Raw genomic sequence first — 21,296 nt, 5'->3', positions numbered from 1 at the left:
ATCCTCCATTTTGAAAAGGGCAGTCATAAGAACAAGAAGAAGAATCAAATAGCATGAATTTCCTAGTTGGCAGTGTATGGTCCAGTAGTCTTAAGGATACAGCCACCCCATACCAAGATTAAAGTAAAGCAGTGAGATTAGCTCATTTATTTTGAGGATTTTCTCAAGTTTTTCACCCATGTCTCAGTCTTGGAGACATTTCCCTTCAAGACAGTGGCTGTAACCAAGTCACCTCACTAGACAAATCTGCTGTCTCTAGAGATTGCCTCAAGATCATATTTATTATTTTCATTTGTATATGTGCATTTTTTTTATTCTAGGTAAAGTTTATGCAGTTGGAGGTAGTGATGGTCAAACAGTGCTGGACACTGTAGAATGCTATGACCCTGAGAGGGAAGAATGGGCCCCCGTAGCCAGTATGGCCACGCCCCGTGTCAACGTTGGTGTTGGTGTCATCGACGGCAAGATCTACGCTGTGGGAGGTTTCAGTGGCAAGGAATTCCTGAACAGCGTGGAATTGTATGATCCCATGCAGAATCGTTGGTATCAGATTGCGAGGCATCTCAGAGCCCCAGTAACGGCCTCTCCACCTCTTTCTCCTGTCATGTCATCCCCTCATAACGGAGCTGCTAAGGCTATTGTACCCCAGGAGCACAGTAACGGCAATGGTGCCACCAGCACCACCAACGGCAAGAGTTCTTCTACCAATGGCAAGAGTGCCGCTGACAACATTGAAACCTTGACCTTGCCCGTTGCATAGAAACTGCGTTGCTTCCAAGACGCATTTCTGGAGAAGCACCTGTGAGTCAAGGCCATTCTAACCACCTTGGTCAGTGTATGTAGTGTTGTTTTAAGTGTGGGTATTGCCGGACATGAAAATGAACATGTGGGACCATCCACCTTGGTATGTTTCTAGGTACCTCATTGGTCAGGGTATGATAAATAAACTGTAAAGAAACTGCAAAATTTGTCCAATTTTAAAACAACAAGACATAATAAAAACATTTTCCAAAAGATTTTAAAGATTAATTTTGTTGCAAATGACAGATATTTCCATCTTTATATTTTATCTCAGCTATCACTTTAAGCTTTGATAATTTTTTTTTCTTGTTTCCTCTCCATACTAATCAAAGGTGTTTTTATTTGTTTCTATTGAATATAAAAACTTTTTTCATGAATCTAAGGTATTCCACTACAAAATAAGCTTACCTAGTTAATTGAAAAGAACACAGATACATGAAAAGTGCTTATTGTTAAGTGTTATGAGTTGGCCTAATATGAGTGGAAAATCAGACATGGTTTCCCATTTCAATTGAGAATTTCAAATTTGTAGAGAAATTCAACAAGAATTCTAAAGGCCCAAATTTGATATCTGTCTTACATGTCATGCAATGCAACATGATCATCTTGAGTGACTTTTTTTCTTAGCAAAGTTTTGATCAGTCATTTCTATATCCATTAGTCATATATTGGTTTGCATATTCAGGCTTTATTAATATGATATGGGGTGATATTAGAGTTTATATAGGAACCTTTCAACATGCTTTATTCCGAGATGTTCCAACTAAAAAAAAGATTATGTGAACTTCATGTAAGTCTGTATCACGGCGCTGGTTTGCAGTGAAAACTAAATACTATTTTATTAGAAAATGTTTGTACATATTGATTAACGTATCATGTAATTTACTATTTCTATATGGCAGGTTGTGAAAATCATGTACTCCTGAGATTCATATCGTGGACAACACATATGACAAATCCTTTCATTTATTTTTTTCTTAACAAAATTAAGTACTTTCACAAAACAAATTATTCAATGAAGCTCTGATATTGTGATTTGAAACTTCACAAATACCTGCTGAAGTATTTTCCTTGCCAAATATAAGAAGTATTTCAATGCAAGTTGTTCAATCCTGAGCAGCATGTAGACGACCAATCCAAAGTTATCATCTATCCATGTTGTGTGCTTTATTATTACTTTGACGTAAGATTTTAAATCCTTCCTTAGCTTTTGTTAAACTACAGTTGCACTATTATCATTTATTTCCTTTGTTTATGCTTTCATGTAATACTTTGCTGACTTTTTTGTTATTTTTTTAAGCACTGGGCATAATGTAACCCCCTTACCACTTTACAATAGTTTCTTGAGTACTTGTGTTTACATCATTTTCTTAATATACCAAGGCATATCTTCTGTGTAACTGTAAGGTTAATATCAAACAAGACTGCCATCCAATGCTGTGTTTTTGTGAATCTTATTTTTCATACATTAACAATATTCTTTACTATGATAATACCTTGGGTTGTCTTTTAATAATACTCAACCGGAATTTCTTGAAAATCAAAATATTTTGATTAATCTAAATAGTGAATACATTTGATTTGTCAAATTTGAGGAGGAAAAGGTGACAAAATGTGATAAATATGAATTATTTTGTATTCTGAATTGTTTATTTTGTTTTAATACCATTATGGCATGGACTATGTTATGCAGTTATTTATTTACTGCTGGTCGGTGAACGTGGAATATTATTTGGAAAAAGAAATCTTTCTTTGGAAATTTGATAACCTATATTCTAAATATTTGGGAATTCTATTTTCATCATTAATCCATTTGCATTTTATTTATTCCATCCAATATTATCCCATTTTCATTTCATTTAAGGACTTTTAAGTTCCATTGTTTGTTAATTCTATGAAAGACATTTCTCTCTCTTGTATCTCTTTCATTTTGTGTCTTTCAATATTTTAAATTTGTATCCGTCTTTTCAATATAGACTTCAAGTGATCATTTTTTTTCAGAAAAGTTGTATCTAAAATTGTGAAGATTACTGTTCAATTAAAAGGTAAGAAAATTAGACCTTGTTGTGTAGGTGCTATTTGAGGGACATGATTAATACCTAGTGGTGCTAAGTATTAATACCGTAATCTGTAATTTGTGAACCTTCTGTTTCAATGCACTTATTGTATTGAGTTGTCATTTGTGATACAGCGAAATGTTTCAACAAACAACAGGAATTGTGAAAACTTAATCCAGATGGAGGCTGAATTTATTTGCTTTTTTATGGAGGGGAATTATCTCTCGCCATGTGCCTAGTTGCATTAGATGGCTGTCATGAACAACAAGCTTTTATAATTTATTCTGTTGTAGTTTGGCAATTCCATAAAATATTGTATGTCTATCCCCATTTATATTGGACCTTCATGAAATTTTCTGTCCCTGATGCCCGGTTCTTCTGACAGTCTGTAATGTTGTCAAATGACCATGACTTGGTCAGTTTATGAAATGGAAGTAAAAATTAAGAAAAATGGGGGTTGGACGTACAGATACGAAGAATATTATATGGAATAGCCCAGTTTCCTTATAAAAATCATCAAAAATTTGTTCTACAAGTTTGCAAAATATGATATCTGTTCATGAGGGAAACAAGGTTACATGTACAAGAAACTTGAATTATTGATTGCACATAATGATTGATGTAATCAATCATAATAGCAGTCCTATATTCAAGTGCTAAGTTATGTTACAGAACTCTATATAGCACCTACCATCGCATGAATATTTATATTTCTTTGATGATTTTCTTTTTGGAGGGGGGGGGGTGGCTGGTTTCATGGTGTGCTTAGTTTTCTTTTAAGAAGAAAACATTTAAATTTGATATTTCAAAATAATTTGTTGAAATGGTAACTGAAATTGCCTAGCAGCTGGTTGGTATTGAATATTAAGAAGATAGTGTAATTGATGATTTAGTCAGAAAGGATAAATGTGTTTCTGATATTATTTCACCTTAACCCTTCAAAATTATGTATTGTGAAGACTAATTGTTCTTGTTCAAACTGTGAACTATTAATATGTCGTGACATTAAAAAGAATGAAATGGAATTGTTTCAATACAAGGCAGCAGTGTATGCCAGTTATAAATGTGACATAGAAAACCTATTATTTTTTTACAAGTTCAAGACATTTTGTGATGCTGTGATGTATTAAAAATAAATGAAGCATTAGATTATGATGGTGATGAATGTTATTATGAGATACAGATTTATTGTTGAAAAGAAATTCTGACAAATAGTATTACTTGATTTATGTGAATATTAATCTATGTGCTTGGTCCATGATTGAAACATCACATCATAGGTTTAAAAAAGTGTGTATTTACTTTTGTTTATATTGTGTGAGGAATATTGATATTTTGAGGGGAGGTTGAAATTATTAAAAACTATTGTGTTTATTTAAAGTAAACACAAATTATGCAGATGTTGATTAAAAATAAATATATATGACTGCTATATATTCATTAGAATGTGTTGAATGCCAATATGCACTGTGAAGAGGGGTTAGTGGACCTCAAGATTTGGTCAATATTTTATTCATAATACGTATTTGTAATTACTAAGAGCAACTGAGTGTGTAGGTAAACTATGTACCCCATCCTTCCAAAAACAATATATATTGTAGATATATTTTCTTTCTTGACAAATGTGTCCCTTGTTCTCTGTGAATATGATCTTGTATGAAATAAAATGATCGGTACATGTTACATGTATAAATGATAGAAATTAATCATGATAGACATAATTTTCAATTGATGAATACTCACGGCGTTCATTATGTGGAAAGTTTTATTTTCAACTGTGGTGTATTTCATTACTTGTGAATCATTGTACTGCTTTATGTGTTTGATTGCAAGCCACTAGTACTCGACCATTAAGGTATATTTTCAGTCAGGGAAATTAAAGTGAGGTGAAATGTTCATTCCTCGATACTTAATATATGATTCCTAATTGACTTATTTCCAAGTATTTAAGGCATGCTATTTAGAACAAAGCTTAGTCAAAGATTTAATGGATTTCAAAATCCTACCCTTGAAATTTACGAGACTTTATGAAATTCCGATAAAATGACATTATCAATGCACTCTCTTAGATCAGAGAACTTTTATCAATGCAAATCTGTTAGAAACCCTTTTGAGGGAGCAGTTTTATCTTCTTTTTTTTGTTATTTGAAAAAAGAATAATACTTTACATTTTCATTAATGCAACTTAATTTTGTTTGTATATTGTTAATTTTATTTTTGTTTTGTTTGAAATAATTTTCCTTGTTTTGATTTCTTTCTTGTATTCTGCTTTGTGAGTGAATTCCATTTATTTGAGAGTGATTCTAATTCATATTTTGACTGATATTCAATCACGGTTTGTTTGTTTTTTAGTTCATTCATTAAGAATTGCAAAGTCTTATCCCAAGAAGTGATACAAAAAATTATAGTTAATGCCTGTATTTCGTTATGATCGGGGGCCTGTTTCATAAAACTTGTTATAATGACAAATTTGCAAAAACAGTTTAAAGCTACTGAAATCCTTCAAATTGATTGGCTGGTAGTAAGCTTCTGATTGGAAATTGTGCATTTGTTATTATAGCAAGTCTTAATGAAACAAGACCCAGGATGACATCTAATTTGACCTGCCAGATCATGTTAACTTAAAAGAGTATCAAGGTTGACATACAAACATTGTTGACTGAAGGTCAGTTCAGATGTCCCCTTTTCTGACTATGATTTTGTAAAAGAAAAAAAGAATTGAATTATGGGTTCAATAAAATTATTTGTTTGAAGGCAAAATTAAGAACCAAATGTTTATGATACGAGTCATTTGTTTTTGTATTCTCTTTTGCAATTGAATGTCATCTTACCAAAGCCTATAATATATGCATGCATACATTCATATACATGCTCAAAATGTGTGTAGTATATTACGATTAAGAAGACATTTATTTTGGTGTCTGGAGACTTGGGGGATTTACGCACACGTTGCCCATGATCATTAAAGTTCTCCCTTGATTGTGCTTGTTATACTAATTCATGCCTGATTTTTTTTTTTGTAGGAGGGGGGGGGGTGCTGTTACTGAGTAGATAATCCTTCCAAAGGCTAATTGTTGAACTTTTTATTGTTTTCAACAAATTACTTTAAAAAAGCTTGTAATATTTTTACTGCTACTTTTTTTACTACTAGTATTTCAAACAAAAAATAATTATGCATTTAGATTTTTCAGTTTAAAACTGATTAGACTATCACATTTTTATGTAAAACGTGGAATCAAGTAGACAAAATTTAGTCTCTAAAAGTGTTAAACCAAAATACATGAAACATAGCAAGAGTTTTTCATGTTATACATTTTTGGGGGAAATGTTGATCAGGAGGCCTTTCCCACACCCCTTCATCTTTTATGAATAAAAGAACATTTCTGCCTGCTTTTAAAGAAGGAGTCCAACATGACAAAGTGGTTTAAATATAAGCAGAATATTTAAACAAATTAAAAGTTTTGACAAAAATACATTCAAGCACAACAAACAGGTAGCAATATTTCATTTTTTCCATTAAGTGTTACACATAAGCAGTTTCCCCAATTTTTCATATACATTCCATGAAATGCAATTTTTTCAAACATTTTTAAATTGTGTTTCAATGTATCATTATAGATACATTAATTTATAATTATTAAAGGGAAGTATATTCCAGTCATCTTGATCCCTTGAAAAATTGTTATTTATATGCGTATATGTCGGTACATACATATACCGGGGCAGCTGCTCACATGACGTCACAAATATTTTTTTTGTTCAAATCAAATATATATATTTCCCAAAATGTTTATCTTACGGACCTACACTTTTTCTTGTTTTTCTGCAGGTAATATAACCACTATGATATCAGTGTGAGCTTCATGATCGAACAGCTGCAATATTGACTGAATGGATAAAATAAATAAGACTGCTGTAATAACCTACAGAAAAACAATTTGAGACAATCATACAGGGGTTTATCATTGAAAATATATTGTGTGCAATATCAATATTCAGTAATGACATATTTTCAATTAAAAAAAAAGTTAATATGAGCGGGGAAGATCTATTGTATGCAGTTATAAAATGAAACCTTTTCAAGATATTATTTCTTGTACTGTGCATGACAAGTTGTCATTCAATATGAAAACAAAGGTTTTTTAAGTGAAGGGGCTTCCAGTGGTGGTTCTCGGGGGCCGGTACTCCCCCCCCCCTGAATTTAAGGAAATTTTTTAGATTAAAATAGTGTCATTTTTCTCATTTCTTTATAACATGTTATCATTCATATTATTTGATATTTCTTTATTAACATGATCACCATATTCCCCTTTTATGTGATCGTTTTTTATAATTATTATTTTTATTATAATGAGAGCGAGGGCGACTCATTTAATTTGCATGCATAATCAAAATCCGAGGTCATTACATTTATTGCCAAGGCATGCAATACCTACGCACACAAATTCATATGGATTATCAGGATATTGTGCTACAACCTATCGCATTGCATAGAAGCTAAATCCCGGTGCGCGCGCACGGACCGTACGTATTCAAAGTGTGAAGGATAGGAACTGCGATGGCGAATCCAATCGTAGAGAACGCGAACTATCTCAATCGGGCCATTTTAACGACTCAAAAATTGAGAATTAGCGTATCTAAAACATTCAATCACATGAAAGATGGCATTAAGGTGTCGAAAGATGAGCATGGAGCCCCAAAGTCATTTGCTTCGCAACTCCAAGAGGATCTTTTCCTCATAAACGAAAGCTTTGTGTGAGTATTCTGACACGGAAATAAGTACACGGGACCGAAGTAATGATTTGCATGGAAGAAGGGGGGGGATGTAGACAGCTGGCAGCTGTCTGTTTTCGAGGATTTTTTTAACATTTTTAAAATTTTTTAATTTCTCCTCGTCCACAGACGGCTCGCTAGCGTGTCCCCGCCATTAGGGGAGGTACAACGCAAAATCCCCCCGGCGGGGCTCATCGATTTATTTCTTAATTTCAAAACGATATATAAAAAGAAAGGCAAAATGCAGCTTGTTATTTCCTCTTGGCATTAAAGTGGTAAAACATCAATTCGAAAGGAACAAAAACAGTGACTTTCCTTGGCTGTCGTGTAGCTCCCAATTCACTCATTCCTCCGAAGTCGATATTGTACACAAACATATGAGGTGGGATGAACTTCCGGGTCAACTGCTTATCGAAACCGTTGGCCAATCAGATCATCTCTTTTCCGTCAGGCTTATGAATATTAATATTCTTTTCCTTTTCAACGTTTCCTCGCGCTCGCCAAGCTATATGTGTGACGTAAAGGTCATGGGGCGGAGTCTAACTTTCGCCGGCCACTTTTTCATGAATAATTCATTACCAAGATGGCTGCCCACTCTCCGAGTCGCAAGTGTCAACTTTAGAGACAATCCTCTGAATGCCAGTTTCAAAGCGGGAATTTAGGGTAAGAAACTGTCGTTACTTAAACATTATCACCTAAAGGTGCATATGAATGCACTGTTTGTGTAAAATATCACGGTATTGAGGAGAAAAACAAGAAATTAGCCGTGGTCATTGAGCCCCCGTACAGACGACGGTTTAACTTCGGTCTATGTATTTGGTGAGTGAAGCCAACGAAGTTCAGCTGAACAACCAACATAACAGAGACCGAAGCTTTTGGTCTAGGGGGGATGGTGTCTGATGAAGAAGGATAGTGAAACATTTTGATGGAGGCTGGATTTAATTTAAAACTACATCCTATCAGATAATAAACGTTTCACACATATTTTCAGTCGATAAAGTTCCTTATTCTTGTGCATAAGTGTGCCAAAAATCTTGTAAAAATTTGAGAGAATTTTTTTATTCTCTTCTTGACTAAAACTCTGACTGGGCCTCTGGTGGCCTAGCCTGGAGGCATCTGGGGAGTAGAAAATCATCTACTCTACGTAGGCTTACTCCCCACTGACGCCTGGGACGCCAAGCTATATTCTTCACGTACGGGTACAAAACTTGAAACTTTCGCCCCGAGATTTTTACTTTCCCTCTAAAAGGTCTAGCCCTAATACATGTATACCCAGTTATTGTGTATCCGGACGGGTTGTATGTCCGGACGATCAATTTTAGAATGCCATTTGGAAAAAATTACCAGCGAAGTTTCATCAATTTCTAGTACAAAATATTAGGAAATATTATAAAGAACAAAATAGAAATTGATTACAAGTAATGAATTCATATTTTTAGTGTAATCCACAGACAAAAAAAGAAGGCTTCAAAAAGATAGTGTCCGGACACCCCCATCCTACATGGGGTTCAACTTCATTTCCAACATTTCTGCGATATTGATTTCATTTTTAAAGAAGAATTCATTAAAAAAACAAGAAAAATGTTATGAAAAGATGGGAAGAGCTTACGGTCTTGATTTCTTTGTCTTCCGCTTGTCGCCAAGCGGAAGACAAATAAATAAAGATGGCGACGTAAACAAGGCCGTAAGCTCTCGTCCCCCTTGTCTGCGCTTATGCGTATCTTCACGATTCTGCTAAAAGAAGATACGACCACAGACTTTACACATGCTATACATAGAAAGATATTCATTAAAAAATCTGACACAAAATTTGGGTCAAAATAATGAATTTTGGGTATTTCATGTGAAGGCCTCAAAATGCAGATTTTTTTTTCATCAAAATCCCTGAATCGTGTGCAAAGTGAATGGGTGTGCAGACATGGGGTACAATTTTTTGGTTCAATCTAAAAATACCACCCGAGGTTTTTTTGAAGAAAATCATATATTTCAAATTTTTATGAGATATTTGGTACACTTTCTCATAATAATATAAGGAACATTATTAACTGAAAGATTCATGTTAAATCTTAAGTCAAATCGTTAGGTGTGCAGACTTGGGGACCACCATCATACTAAATAGTTTGTGGTCGTGTATCTTCTGTAACTAAAATCACGCAGATATGTGTGTGAGCAGACTTCGGGACCTTACCATACCCCAAAAGGCCCAGAAAAAGAACGGAAATCATGCATGGTGATGCACCCACTTCAATTATATTGATGTTTGTCCACAGACTCCCTACCATCATTAAGTAGTAGTTCTGCAGCTATTCTCCCCCCCCCCAGCCAGGAGGCTCCTGGAGATTAAAGTCATACCACTGATGTGCTTAATCTCCAGGGAGCCAGGGACGGCATGCCATTGCACTACACGCTCTGTCATTTTTCCCCATGATTAAACTTGGTCAAAATCAAAACTTTTCTTTACGGTTTTGACTGAGCCCAAACTTATGTAAATGGGCTACAAGTATATTCACCCCCCTGCACGCAGTAATCGTGCGTGTATTTATTCCAATAAAGTGTTTAATTTAAAAAAAAAATATCAGAGCGTGTACTCAGTCTGTTATTGTCGCCATCTTTTCTTCCTTGTTATGTAGCCTAACTACCAGACACGTATAGAGGGCAGCAAAATCATGAGCGGTGCTAGATAAGAAATGAGTGCATTTGCTGATAAATATGAATCTCACCTCGATGCTAAATCCCGCTTCAACTGGTCTAGCATGCGGGATATTCATATAACTAATTTCAAACACAAAGTTACATTTTAAAAACAAACATGTAAAATTAAGGGCACTGGGTTTATATGGGGAACTTGGCCAAATATTTTTGACCAAGATAATATTCTTTTAATGATTTTAGAGAGTTGGAGAAGCTGACAAATGCTGTGAGAAGACAGAGAGAGGCGGAGACTATTGGGAACACAGGATCACTCAGTATGGATCCAATCACAGACAAGACCCCTCTCTATCCAAAGGCTCTAGAGACCTACAAATGGGCAACAAGGGTAGGTTATGATAATAATAATGGGCATTTATATTGTGCCATCTATCTAGAAATAATCTATTCTTAGCACATCGTTATTATTATCTATCATTTTCTACTTTGATAATTGTTTCTGCATTTTAAGTTCTCTTGACAAAGTTTCATTTGTTTCCACTGTTGAACCACAGTTTCAATATTGAACTTTCGCCTCTCATGAAACTGCATTTTTTAAGACCACAATAGGTGAATCACAGACTTGGTGAAATTGCAGTTGAATGTAACAATCTTTGTGAGAACCCAGACTCAGTGGCTGTCTCAGGGGCAAAAGACAATTTTTTGGGGCAGAGGGGCATTTACTATACTTTTTTTTTCTTCAGTTTTCATAATTTCTATGGGGCAATGCTCCTGACGGGGGGGTGGGGGCTTTTGTTCAAAGTAATATTTCGGAAAAGTATGAGGGTGTGTGCATTGTTCAGAATGAGATTTGGGAGTATGAATTTTTAATGGGATCAGTTATAGCCTTAGTAGATGACTTTTGAGAGTCATAGTGAACATTTTGAAAGTAAACGTATATCGTTCATACACAAGTGTTGCCCCCCCCCCTTAGAGAAAATCCTGGATCCTCCCTGTTTTGTCTCCCATGTCGTATGAAACCATTTCCCAATGTTTAAACTTATGGGGAGTGTTTCATGAAAAGGCTTGTCAGACGTTTTATGAAATAAGCCCTATTTACAGTTACCATGTAGTAATAGTGCTCAGCCAATCAAAATCAAGTAAGGTCAGATTTGACAACTTGTCAGACAAAAATGTTGATGAAATGCTCTCCAGTAGAGCATCACATTGATAGGACAACATGTGATGGAGGTCCAGAGGTGACTGATCAAGATAGCTTTCTTTTATTCTGATACATACAGCTTAGGGAGCATTCCACCTTCGCCCATACATTCCTCAATAGCAGTTCTATCAAGAGATCCTCAGGGAGCGGAGGAAGTCCAGCTAAGAGAAGGAAAACAGCCCCTACCAATCTAAATATATCGACACAGTAAGCTTACTGGCATTCACATTTAGACATTATGTAGTTCAGATCTTGACTTCGTATTTAGTACTTAAGGATAAACAAAAATTAAACGTATGTTTGATATTTTTTTTTGGCAGTCCAAAAGTGATTTCAATAAACTGAGATTATGGTCTAAACCACACCAGTTGGCATGGATTCGGGACCGTTTTTATTTTTATTTTTAACGTTTTCTATCAATATTAAATGTGCTGTATAGTGGTAACACAACCCGATGTCTATAAAGACAGCATACGGTATTTACAGTAAGACTGAAGGCTTTGAGTCCTCTCCAAGGGCCTGGTACAAGCTTGATGCTCTAGTATTAAAGGGTTTTTAGGGCACTGTCAGTCACATCACAGAGTCATTGAGTTACAAGAATGCTGGTTTTTAATACCAAGTTGGCTATTACATCTCATTTATAATCTGCCCAATGTGAACTGTCCAAATCTAATGCATCCGTGTACCTAATCACTTTATAGTATCCATGAGATGTGGAGTGTTATAGTAATAAAATTGTGTTGTTTATTTCAGAGCTGTAGACAATCTTGTCATGAATGTAAACCGTCAATTCCATGAGGTGAAAATCACCAAAATACAACTCAACCCAACAGTATTGCAGGTATGCGTATAATTCCCTTTTCATAATAAAAATATGTCGCCTACATGTATTTTGTTCTATGCTTCAGCTTCATATTTTGTCTCGCCTGCATAGCAGAGCGAGACTATATGCACCACTTTTCCGATGGTGACGGCGTCAACACTGAAGCCTTAATCAAGCCAGGTTAAGTTTTTGAAATGTCATCATAACCTAGAAAGTATATGGACCTAGTTCATGTAACTTGGACATAAGAGAATATTCAAGTATCGCTGAACATCCTGTGTGAGTTTTAGGTCACATGACGAAGGTAAAAGGTCATTTGGGGTCAATGAACTTTGGCCATATTGGGGGTATTTGTTGAATTACTATCATAACTTTTACAGTTTATGGATCTAGTTCATAAAACTAGGATATAAGAGTAACCAAGTGTCACTGAACATCCTGTGCGAGTTTCAGGTCACATTATTAATGTCGAAGGTCATTTACGCTTGATGAACTTTAGCCATGTTGTATGTAATTGCTGAATTGCCATCACATCTTTGAAAGTTTATGGATATAGTTAATGAAATGTGGATATAGGTTTAATCCAATATCATTGCTCATCTTGCACAAGTCGTCGGTCACTTGATCAAGGTCAAATGTCATTTAGTTTCAATGAATGTAGTAGCATATTATCTTAATGGTATTTTTTGTGAATAATGATTTTATAGTCATTTTAAGTCAGCACTGCTGCTATACTGAATCGTGTAATGCAGGCAAGACTGCCAGAGGCGCTCCACTTGTTCATTCATTTGGGGGCACTTTGGCTGGAATGCACAAGCTGGGTATTTTCTATGCTTAACTCAGATTGGCCAGAAGATTGCCTTGTTCAATCTTCTAGTCATAAGATCAATCATCTTGTGATTCAATTTAATTCAAGTCATACGTTATTTTGCACTCATAAAAAGCAATCAACAAACATAAACATTTACAATATACATGAATTCTATAACATTTCAGTGTAGTGAACATGAATGAGGGCAGTGGCACAAAAGGACAAACCTTATAATACCAATCCATGGTACTTAAAATGGTAAAAATTGAAATAAATATATAGAAAAAATAAATATACTAAAAGTGAGACAACAAAATGCCAAACAAGCTCTGGACAAAACAAAACTATAATCTGATCATTCAACATCTTATGTGTATATGCGCCAAGATGCAAAGACCATCAATATCATCTGTTCTTTTTTACCATCCGTTCTTTCATCAGGTCTATGTAAGCAGAACATTACAAGCCATTATTGTCCTTCGAGGTCTGCTCATAGAAAGGGTACTGATCAGAGCTCACAATGAAAATACTCTCAATGATGATGGGACGGTAAGCTGATCACTTCTTCTCATCATTTCTATGTAAATCTATACTCTTCAGATTAAACCTCTGGCCCATTTTTAGGAACCATAATTGATATTATCCTTACATAAAATAGGCCATTGCTTACCATTTGTAAGCTAGTTTGGTTGGAAATTCAAAATATTATTGTCCATTTTTTTAAGTTGACGTTAAAGAGTTGACTGTGGCATATTTGCTCAAACAGAATAATTTCTATCATGCTCAGTTGTGTCTAAGCAGCTTGGAAGAGTTTGAATTTATCTTAAATCTGAATGGTCAACTTGCTGAACAGAAAATCATTTGAAAATCTGAAATTTCCTGTCAAGTGAAATTGTGTACTATTAGTTCCCATCACCATCATTTTCACTGATATTTTCTAACAGTAAGGAGAAGTTTGAGTTGTTTATTGCAATTGAAGAATTACTATGAATGTAAGCAGATTTTAACTTTGTGATTTCTTTCACCCTTATTTATTGTAGCTGGATTTGTGGACACCATCAAAATATGAAGTTTTCCAGAAGGTGAGTTGAAGATGATGTTATATTATCAATGTTCTGTACAACCTTGTTTATCAGAACATCCAAGAAGTTCTTGGCCCCATCTTATAAAGAGTTATGATTGATCCATTCAACCACAACTATGGAAAGCCAGCAATGTCAACATCTAAATTATTTGTAAATTCTTAACATTTTCTGAATATGTTCATTTAATTGTGGCTATCATGAAATTCCAGTGTGCTTCTCTTTGTTGACAAAGGACATTGTGCTAATTTCCTGAAGAAAAAATCATGACATTTAAGGATTTCCATATACTTGAGGTTGATTGCATCAATCGCAACTCTTCATAAGACTGGGCCCAGCTTAGTTCACTTCCAGTGACATCTCTTTGTGTTGTAAATAATTAATCTTGTTACCATTCCTGAGACAAACTTGCTATGGAATGGGGACTGTTCTGCTTCTTAGTAGATTCTGCTTGATTTTGAATCCCTTATCCCTATAAAACAACTTATTCCTTTTTTCTGTTTTTATCATTATTTTGTCAATCATATGATTTTGAATTAGCTTTACTACAAATCAATTGCTAAAAACAAACCAGTCAAAATTTTGAAACTAAAGTAATATCTCTGTCGAGTGTTAACACTTAAAATGAAAATGAGTCATTTGTGTGATATTGTGGTACTTATTTTTATTGTTAAAAATGTTACACATCATATTGGAGGCCTTAAAATTTTGGGGGCAAGGCTACTTTTCTACATTGCACATTTCTATTTTATGCCACATATCAGAAACATATTTTTGAAATAAATGAAATGAAAAAATATCAAAGCAAATGGGAGGAATTTAGGCTAATAATAGTATTTTAAACATTTGCATATTCTGATATAACATATCATAGAGTTGTATTAAGAATTTCTATTGCCATCTCCTATTTTGGTCATCTTCACAGATAACTGAGCATGCGACAGCTGCTTCTTTACGATATTATCTACCCACAATGCAAGATCTCTCGTTCAGATCTTTCATGGTAAGAATCCCAATATTTGTATCTTTTACAATATCTTTAAATTTATCCTAACACTACATCAATTTGTCACAAGATGGAATTATCTGATTCGTTTAGAGTCCAGCTACCCTAATAAATTGAAGATTATATTCTTTCGGAGGTAAAAGATTTGGAACACAGTTGAAATTTAAGTATTTCTTTTCAACTCTAAAAACCCATCAATTATTTTCATCTTGTGCATTTTTTACGGACAAATTGTTAAGTTAGATAATGTACTTGTATATGAAAAAGAAAAATTATCAGTAGTATTAATGAAGATAACAGTGCTAAGTAGCGCTTGGTGCTCATGGCGCTTCAAAAAAGTTAATGTACACATGACCTGTAATAGAAATAGAATAGAAAAAGAAATAGCAGAGAATAATTGTGTAATTTTCACTGGCATAATTATACTATGGTAATTTTACTCCATTAAAAACAGTATAATCTTTGTCAAAACACTGTAATAGCCATTGATGTACTCTTTTGATTTTATTTTCAGCATTGGTTGAACAGTTTCTCTAAGCTATTCTCCACACCATGTAGACTATGTGGAAAGTATATCAAGGACAACCTACCTCCTACCTGGCGATGTTTCCGTACTGTGGAACCCTACCATGAATGCTGTCGTCCATGAATGTGCGAACAATCCTCTCACTATCTTGTTGCAAGATGTTTATATACTTGAACTGATGTGAATGGATACATCTGATATGAATGGATACATTCACATTCAATCATATCAGAACATTTCCAGCCAATTCGTAACTAATATGGCATACTTCAGAGCTGGCACCTGTGAATGTTCTTCTGATGAATGTCTCCATATAAGTGACATTCGTTGTCACCATTTTCATCATTGTCATCGTTATCATTGTCATCAGACTTGTCATGTAATAATAATAATAATAATAGGCATTTATATAGCGCCATCTATCTAGAAATATTCTATTCCGAGGCGTGTTGTTATTATTATTATTACCCCGGCTTTAGCTCGAGCTGCCTCTCAGCGCTCATGCATTCAAGGAATTAATCCTGCCGGGTACCCATTCACCTCACCTGGGTCGAGTGCAGCACAATGTGGATAAATGTACTCTTCTCTCACCATTCTCAACCAAGATGAAATTAATGGTTGGTGGGAAAGAAGAGGCAAGAGACGTTGTAAGCACTGTCAAGGATATGTTGCCTTTGTCACTGCTTACTGCACAAGTATAGGGGAAGAATGGACACTTGCATGAAGGAGATAATGAAGACTGTTATGTATTGTTTGTAGGACCCAGAGTATGTGTCTAAATATTCACTGTGAAGGTGAGAAATGGATAGCCAGTCTTCATCTAGACCCAATTTCACCTACCGCTGAACTGTGGTTAAACTTTATCATTTTGCTTGATGTAGTTAGCTATGGGTAGCCAGATATTTCATTGTATATAAGCTTTATAATGATATTTGTAATTGCTCATCAAATCTTGTGACGAGTCAATTAATTGTAAACATGTTGATGCTTTCATCTGTCCATAGTTAAAGCAGATTCAAACCATTAGCTAAGTTAAACCAGAGTTTGGAACTGGCTACGGTAAATGTTTGTTTTATTTTTGTTATTTAAACATATGAGCAGAACTGTATATAATTAAAATGTTCCATGAAATAAACTTTCCTGGTTAATGTATTTATCATTAGTCTTTGAGACAACAGAACATAATGGCTATCACTATCGCAAATGCCATTGCAAACAGTTACCCCCCCCCCCCCCATACACACACACCCACCTGCATATGGACACACACATAACTGAAGAAGTTAACACGTTAATACCCCCCTCCCCCCTGAATAAAACCCCTACTTTTGCCAATTTTATAAAAATGACATCTTGGTGCCTGAAGACTTCAGTGAGAGAAATAAGATGTTAGACTTTAAATACTTTCAATTCTTTTAGTATGACTCAAATCTGAATGAATAAATATCATTGACATGATCATTGAGTAGACACGCATACAAATTCATCCATAAAAGTCAACCCAACAGATGGACTTACATGTATATACATTATAGTAATATATATTTACAGTAAAAAAAATCAAGTGGGATTCAGTTAGTAATATGATAAAGTAGAAGATAAATTGCATAAATCGTTGACGGAAAATTAGGAAGTATAATGAAAATTATTAATACAAAATAAAGCAAGGCATTACATAACAGACTTTTGAAAGCAGTCAGAATTCTTGTCATGTTCACAGCCAGCATGAACTCGTACTAGTCATTCATTCAGTCATTCATTGCACAAGGCAATTCATATGTAGAGTTTCAAATGCATCTGTCTACAAGTGCACATAGAATTTATCATTGATTGTGAAATACATGTACTTGTGTACTTGCCTTGAAATTGCAAGCTGAATGAAGTTTCTTGTTTTGAAATGTTTACATGTCATTCCATGTGCATTATTGTGTTGATTAATAAGACAATTTGACTGTCAGCAAAAATCATTTTGTACCCCTTTCTATACTGAATGGTTTGTAAGTCAAACAGAATTAAGTGGTCCCAGGAGGTTTGACGTATGCAAAGGCCATGCAGATACATGTATAGCACATTAACGGTTGGTAATAAGCATCATTCTGTGGGATTTTACCCATATTTCTTGATCATCATCAACTCTTACAAAAAATTAACATGATGATAAACTTCATGCCCATTTATTGAGATATAGCGAAACAGAAATAGCATTGTCCTTTTTCTTTCAAGTTGCAAAATTTGTTAAGTACACGATTAAAAAAAAATAATCAAATGCAATGATCATTTGACAAAAACATAACTGTGTAGTAGGTACACCAGTATTCGTCAAAGAAGAATTACTTTCTGTGATTAATTGTAGTCACTGAAGTGGAGTTAAATAATAGGGAAATATTTCATTTACAGAAAGGAAATCAAATACTTTTTGGAGCACAATTACACTCCCAGTCTCATTCTGGGCTTCAAAATAGTAGAGTTCATTACAGTTATACAAAAAGTTCTTTAGCTTTTAGCACTTTCATATATTCCATGTCCAAACACTCCAGTGCGAGCTGTACAGTCGGTGGCATGATGGGCAAATGCTTCCTGGCGGGCATTCGGTGAGCGGAATGTCTCAAGGTGGGGTAGCTGACGAGAGAATCTAGACATCTGCCAGAGAGGTGGGTCTTCAACAGGGGGGCAATGTTTCCTGAGGAGGGAGGCACGCGTCTCATAGATTCCTCTGTTCATGTTTTGCTGTGTAAAGAATGAAGAACAGGATTATTCATATTGGAAGATTTTCTTATGAAAGTGTGTTAGTTTGTATCTTTCTTTTGGGGGGCAATTACTTTAAAATAGTATATAGGAATTAAGACATTCTTTATTCTGTTGAAAATGTTTTAATACCCTATCACAACTGTGTTTTATATCAATTCATTCTGGGTTCCATGTTGTTAAAATGCTATTAAGTATTAACTGTTAGAATTGGAATTTCACAACATATTCATTAAAACTTTGAAATGAGACTTTGTAAAAAAAATTGATTACATGGATACCTGCCTTGAAATCTAAAACAACAGCAAAAACATTTCTAAGCAATAAGTTTTGAGTAACTATGTATACACATCGAATTACAAATCATTAGTTACCATCAATACCTTTGAATAAATACTCTTCTCCTAATACAATTATAATCTTTAAATTTTGTTAATTCTTCAAGACCTCATACATTGTAATTTTAGATTTTTCTTATTTTCTGACTTGTACAAAAATTAACAGAAGAAAGTAAGCTCACCTTTTGTTGATGTCTTTCTCTCTTTGCTAATTCAGACTTTCTCCTTTCCTGCAACCATCTATCTTGATATTTGTGTTCCAATAAATCAAATACTGGAGTGGATGGCCTGAAATGAAATAAAATAACAGATTATCATTATTGTGATCATAATTCAGTCAGTAAAATGTTGAGGCAAAAAAAGATTACAGGAGTCTCATTATGAATCGATCAATTCAGCTCTGGATTATTGTATATTGATATTTGTATGAAACAAAATATCAATTTTCATTTCAATTCTTTGGTCCAATGCAATGGAAATTTTTTATTTCTAATTTGCATTATGACAAAAGTTTTGCTTTTGACATATTAACAGACAAGCCTTCCTGAACTAATGTTTTACCTGGAAACTTCAATTGCTTATAATTATGTGCTGCAGACTCGTGCAAAGTAGTTAAAGGTATTTTTTGGGCAAATATCTTGAACTCTATCTCAAACAGGAGTGTGACTAGTTTATGTAAAACTATGGCTCATTAATACCAGATATTTACCACCAGGATAATCGACTTATTTATTAGGAATGCTGCAAAAAAAAGAAGAAGAGGAGACTGAGAAGAAGGGGAAGAAGTGACGGAAGAGGAGGATGAAGAAAGAAATCTTTCTTTACCTGGTTGAGATTCCAAAGGTCATGGATGCTGGTATCCTCTTAACTTTGGACTTGCTCTTCTCTTCATCCGATATCCTACGCCTTACATCATGTGTTGCTCTGTACTGAAACTGATCGCTAGCCGTCACCAACCCAGCACCTATACATGCTTTGTTGAGAGCGATAAAGTCTCTTTCTGGTTTACGTTCTGTGTTGCTGATGGGCATCAAAGGACCACTAGGAGACCATCCTGATAGGGCTTCGGAGGCTCCATTATCTTTGCTCAGGTTGGGACGTCCATATGTGAAGTTGGCATCAGCTGGAAGGCTGTATCCTCGTTGTAAAGGCCTTCCAAGTTGAGACTGGAATGTAAAAATTTTAAAAAGAGGAAAAATAATTTTCATTCTTGGTAGGGATCAGTTTTAAAAATTGAAATAATAAAAAAAATATTCTGGGAATAAATCCATAATCTAGATCTTAACAATTTTATTTTTTCTCTCTTTTTCTGCTTTTTATCACCACTTTAGGGTACCGTTTCTATGGCTGGGCTAAATAACATTACTAAAATTACAAAATATTATTCATTATGATTGCCCATGTCATTGATGGTGCATGAATGTTGATGATCAGTAATAGTATGATGGTGGGCCCCAAGTCTGCGCACCTAACAATTTGAGTTAAGATTAAACATGAATTTCTTCCTATTTCACCAAATCTTTCAGTTGATAATGTACCTTACATCATAATGAGTTAGTGTGCCAAATATCTCATAAAAAATTGAAAAGAAATATATGATTTTCTTGGAAAAAACCTCGGGCAGTCATTTTCAGATTGAAAAAAAAATGGTAGGCCTACCCCATGTCTGCACACTCATTCACTATGCACACGATTCAGGGATTTTGATGACAATGGCGGTATTTTGAGGCTGTCACATGAAATGCCCTGAATTCAATATTTTACCACCATTTTGAGTCAGATTTTTGAAAGAAAATCTGTCGATGTATTGCATGTGTAAAGTTCGCGCTCGTTGCGTATCTTTTTTTACTAGAATCGCGCTGATACGCGGGTGCGCAGACTTGGGAGACCGCGCAGACATGGGGGAACTGACCATACAAGTAATAGTAATAGACCCAAACTTACATTGTTACTTGTGTTAGACATCTAACAAGTAACAAATAAACCAGGAATTAGACTTTAGTTACATTATTCAATCATTCCAAAGGGTTAGAACTTAGAGAATTCGAGATCTACCTTCTAATTTTTTTATGGAAATAAAAAAAGAAACACCGGCCACCTCCCCTTTCAACTTCAAGTTTTAGTTTCATCTCAAAAAGTTAAAACCATTGGCATTAGGCCCTAAATAAACTTAAGGAAGACTAGAAACGTTAGAGCAAAATTTAATACGATAATATTCACCTTTTTGAGCAGTGGGTTGTCAAAAGGAGCTGTTGATGGTGCACTCATTGTTTTTCCTCTTCAGATTTCTATAAAGATTGGATTTACAGCCGAAAATAATGTCCAGTTTAGCTTATTCCACGCCGCCAGTTCTTGCATTAACGCCTTGTTTTCAATTGTACAAGCGATGAGATTCACATGGACAATGCAACAGAAGCAAAACAGTGAACAGGTAGCCTATACTAGGTAGGTGCATGTAACCATAAACAAAGCTGTATTGGGCGT

General features: G+C 34.7%; 3 protein-coding genes across 3 annotated transcripts in view; 2 read left to right on the top strand and 1 right to left on the bottom strand.

Annotated features, from left to right (window-relative positions):
* The window catches only part of LOC121429103 (influenza virus NS1A-binding protein homolog), a 47,724-nt gene extending 42,725 nt beyond the window's left edge, over positions 1–4,999 (top strand). Inside the window, exon 12 of the mRNA XM_041626006.1 lies at positions 321–4,999. Coding sequence (XP_041481940.1) covers positions 321–760 — 440 coding nt within the window. The 3' untranslated portion in view covers positions 761–4,999. The remainder of the gene's footprint in view (positions 1–320) is intronic.
* A 2,369-nt stretch (positions 5,000–7,368) lies between these two features.
* LOC121429101 (mediator of RNA polymerase II transcription subunit 27-like) lies at positions 7,369–16,108 on the top strand. Its single transcript, XM_041626004.1, has 8 exons — positions 7,369–7,613; positions 10,524–10,668; positions 11,561–11,688; positions 12,235–12,322; positions 13,557–13,664; positions 14,156–14,197; positions 15,123–15,200; positions 15,718–16,108. The coding sequence occupies exons 1-8, from the start codon at positions 7,417–7,419 to the stop codon at positions 15,850–15,852; spliced, it is 921 nt and encodes a 306-aa protein (XP_041481938.1). The 5' UTR covers positions 7,369–7,416; the 3' UTR covers positions 15,853–16,108.
* Positions 16,109–17,130: 1,022 nt separating this feature from the next.
* Positions 17,131–21,251, bottom strand: LOC121429102 (cilia- and flagella-associated protein 77-like). Its single transcript, XM_041626005.1, has 4 exons — positions 21,033–21,251; positions 19,638–19,978; positions 18,995–19,100; positions 17,131–18,456 (listed from the first exon to the last, which is right to left on the bottom strand). Exons 1-4 carry the CDS (start codon positions 21,078–21,080, stop codon positions 18,223–18,225), a joined length of 729 nt encoding a protein of 242 aa, XP_041481939.1. The 5' UTR covers positions 21,081–21,251; the 3' UTR covers positions 17,131–18,222.
* Positions 21,252–21,296: the final 45 nt, after the last annotated feature.

The sequence above is a fragment of the Lytechinus variegatus genome, chromosome 15 (assembly GCF_018143015.1).
Source record: "Lytechinus variegatus isolate NC3 chromosome 15, Lvar_3.0, whole genome shotgun sequence".
Taxonomy (NCBI): domain Eukaryota; kingdom Metazoa; phylum Echinodermata; class Echinoidea; order Temnopleuroida; family Toxopneustidae; genus Lytechinus; species Lytechinus variegatus.
The sequence above is the reverse complement of the archived record's forward strand: the minus strand, read 5'-3'. Positions and strand labels throughout refer to the sequence as shown.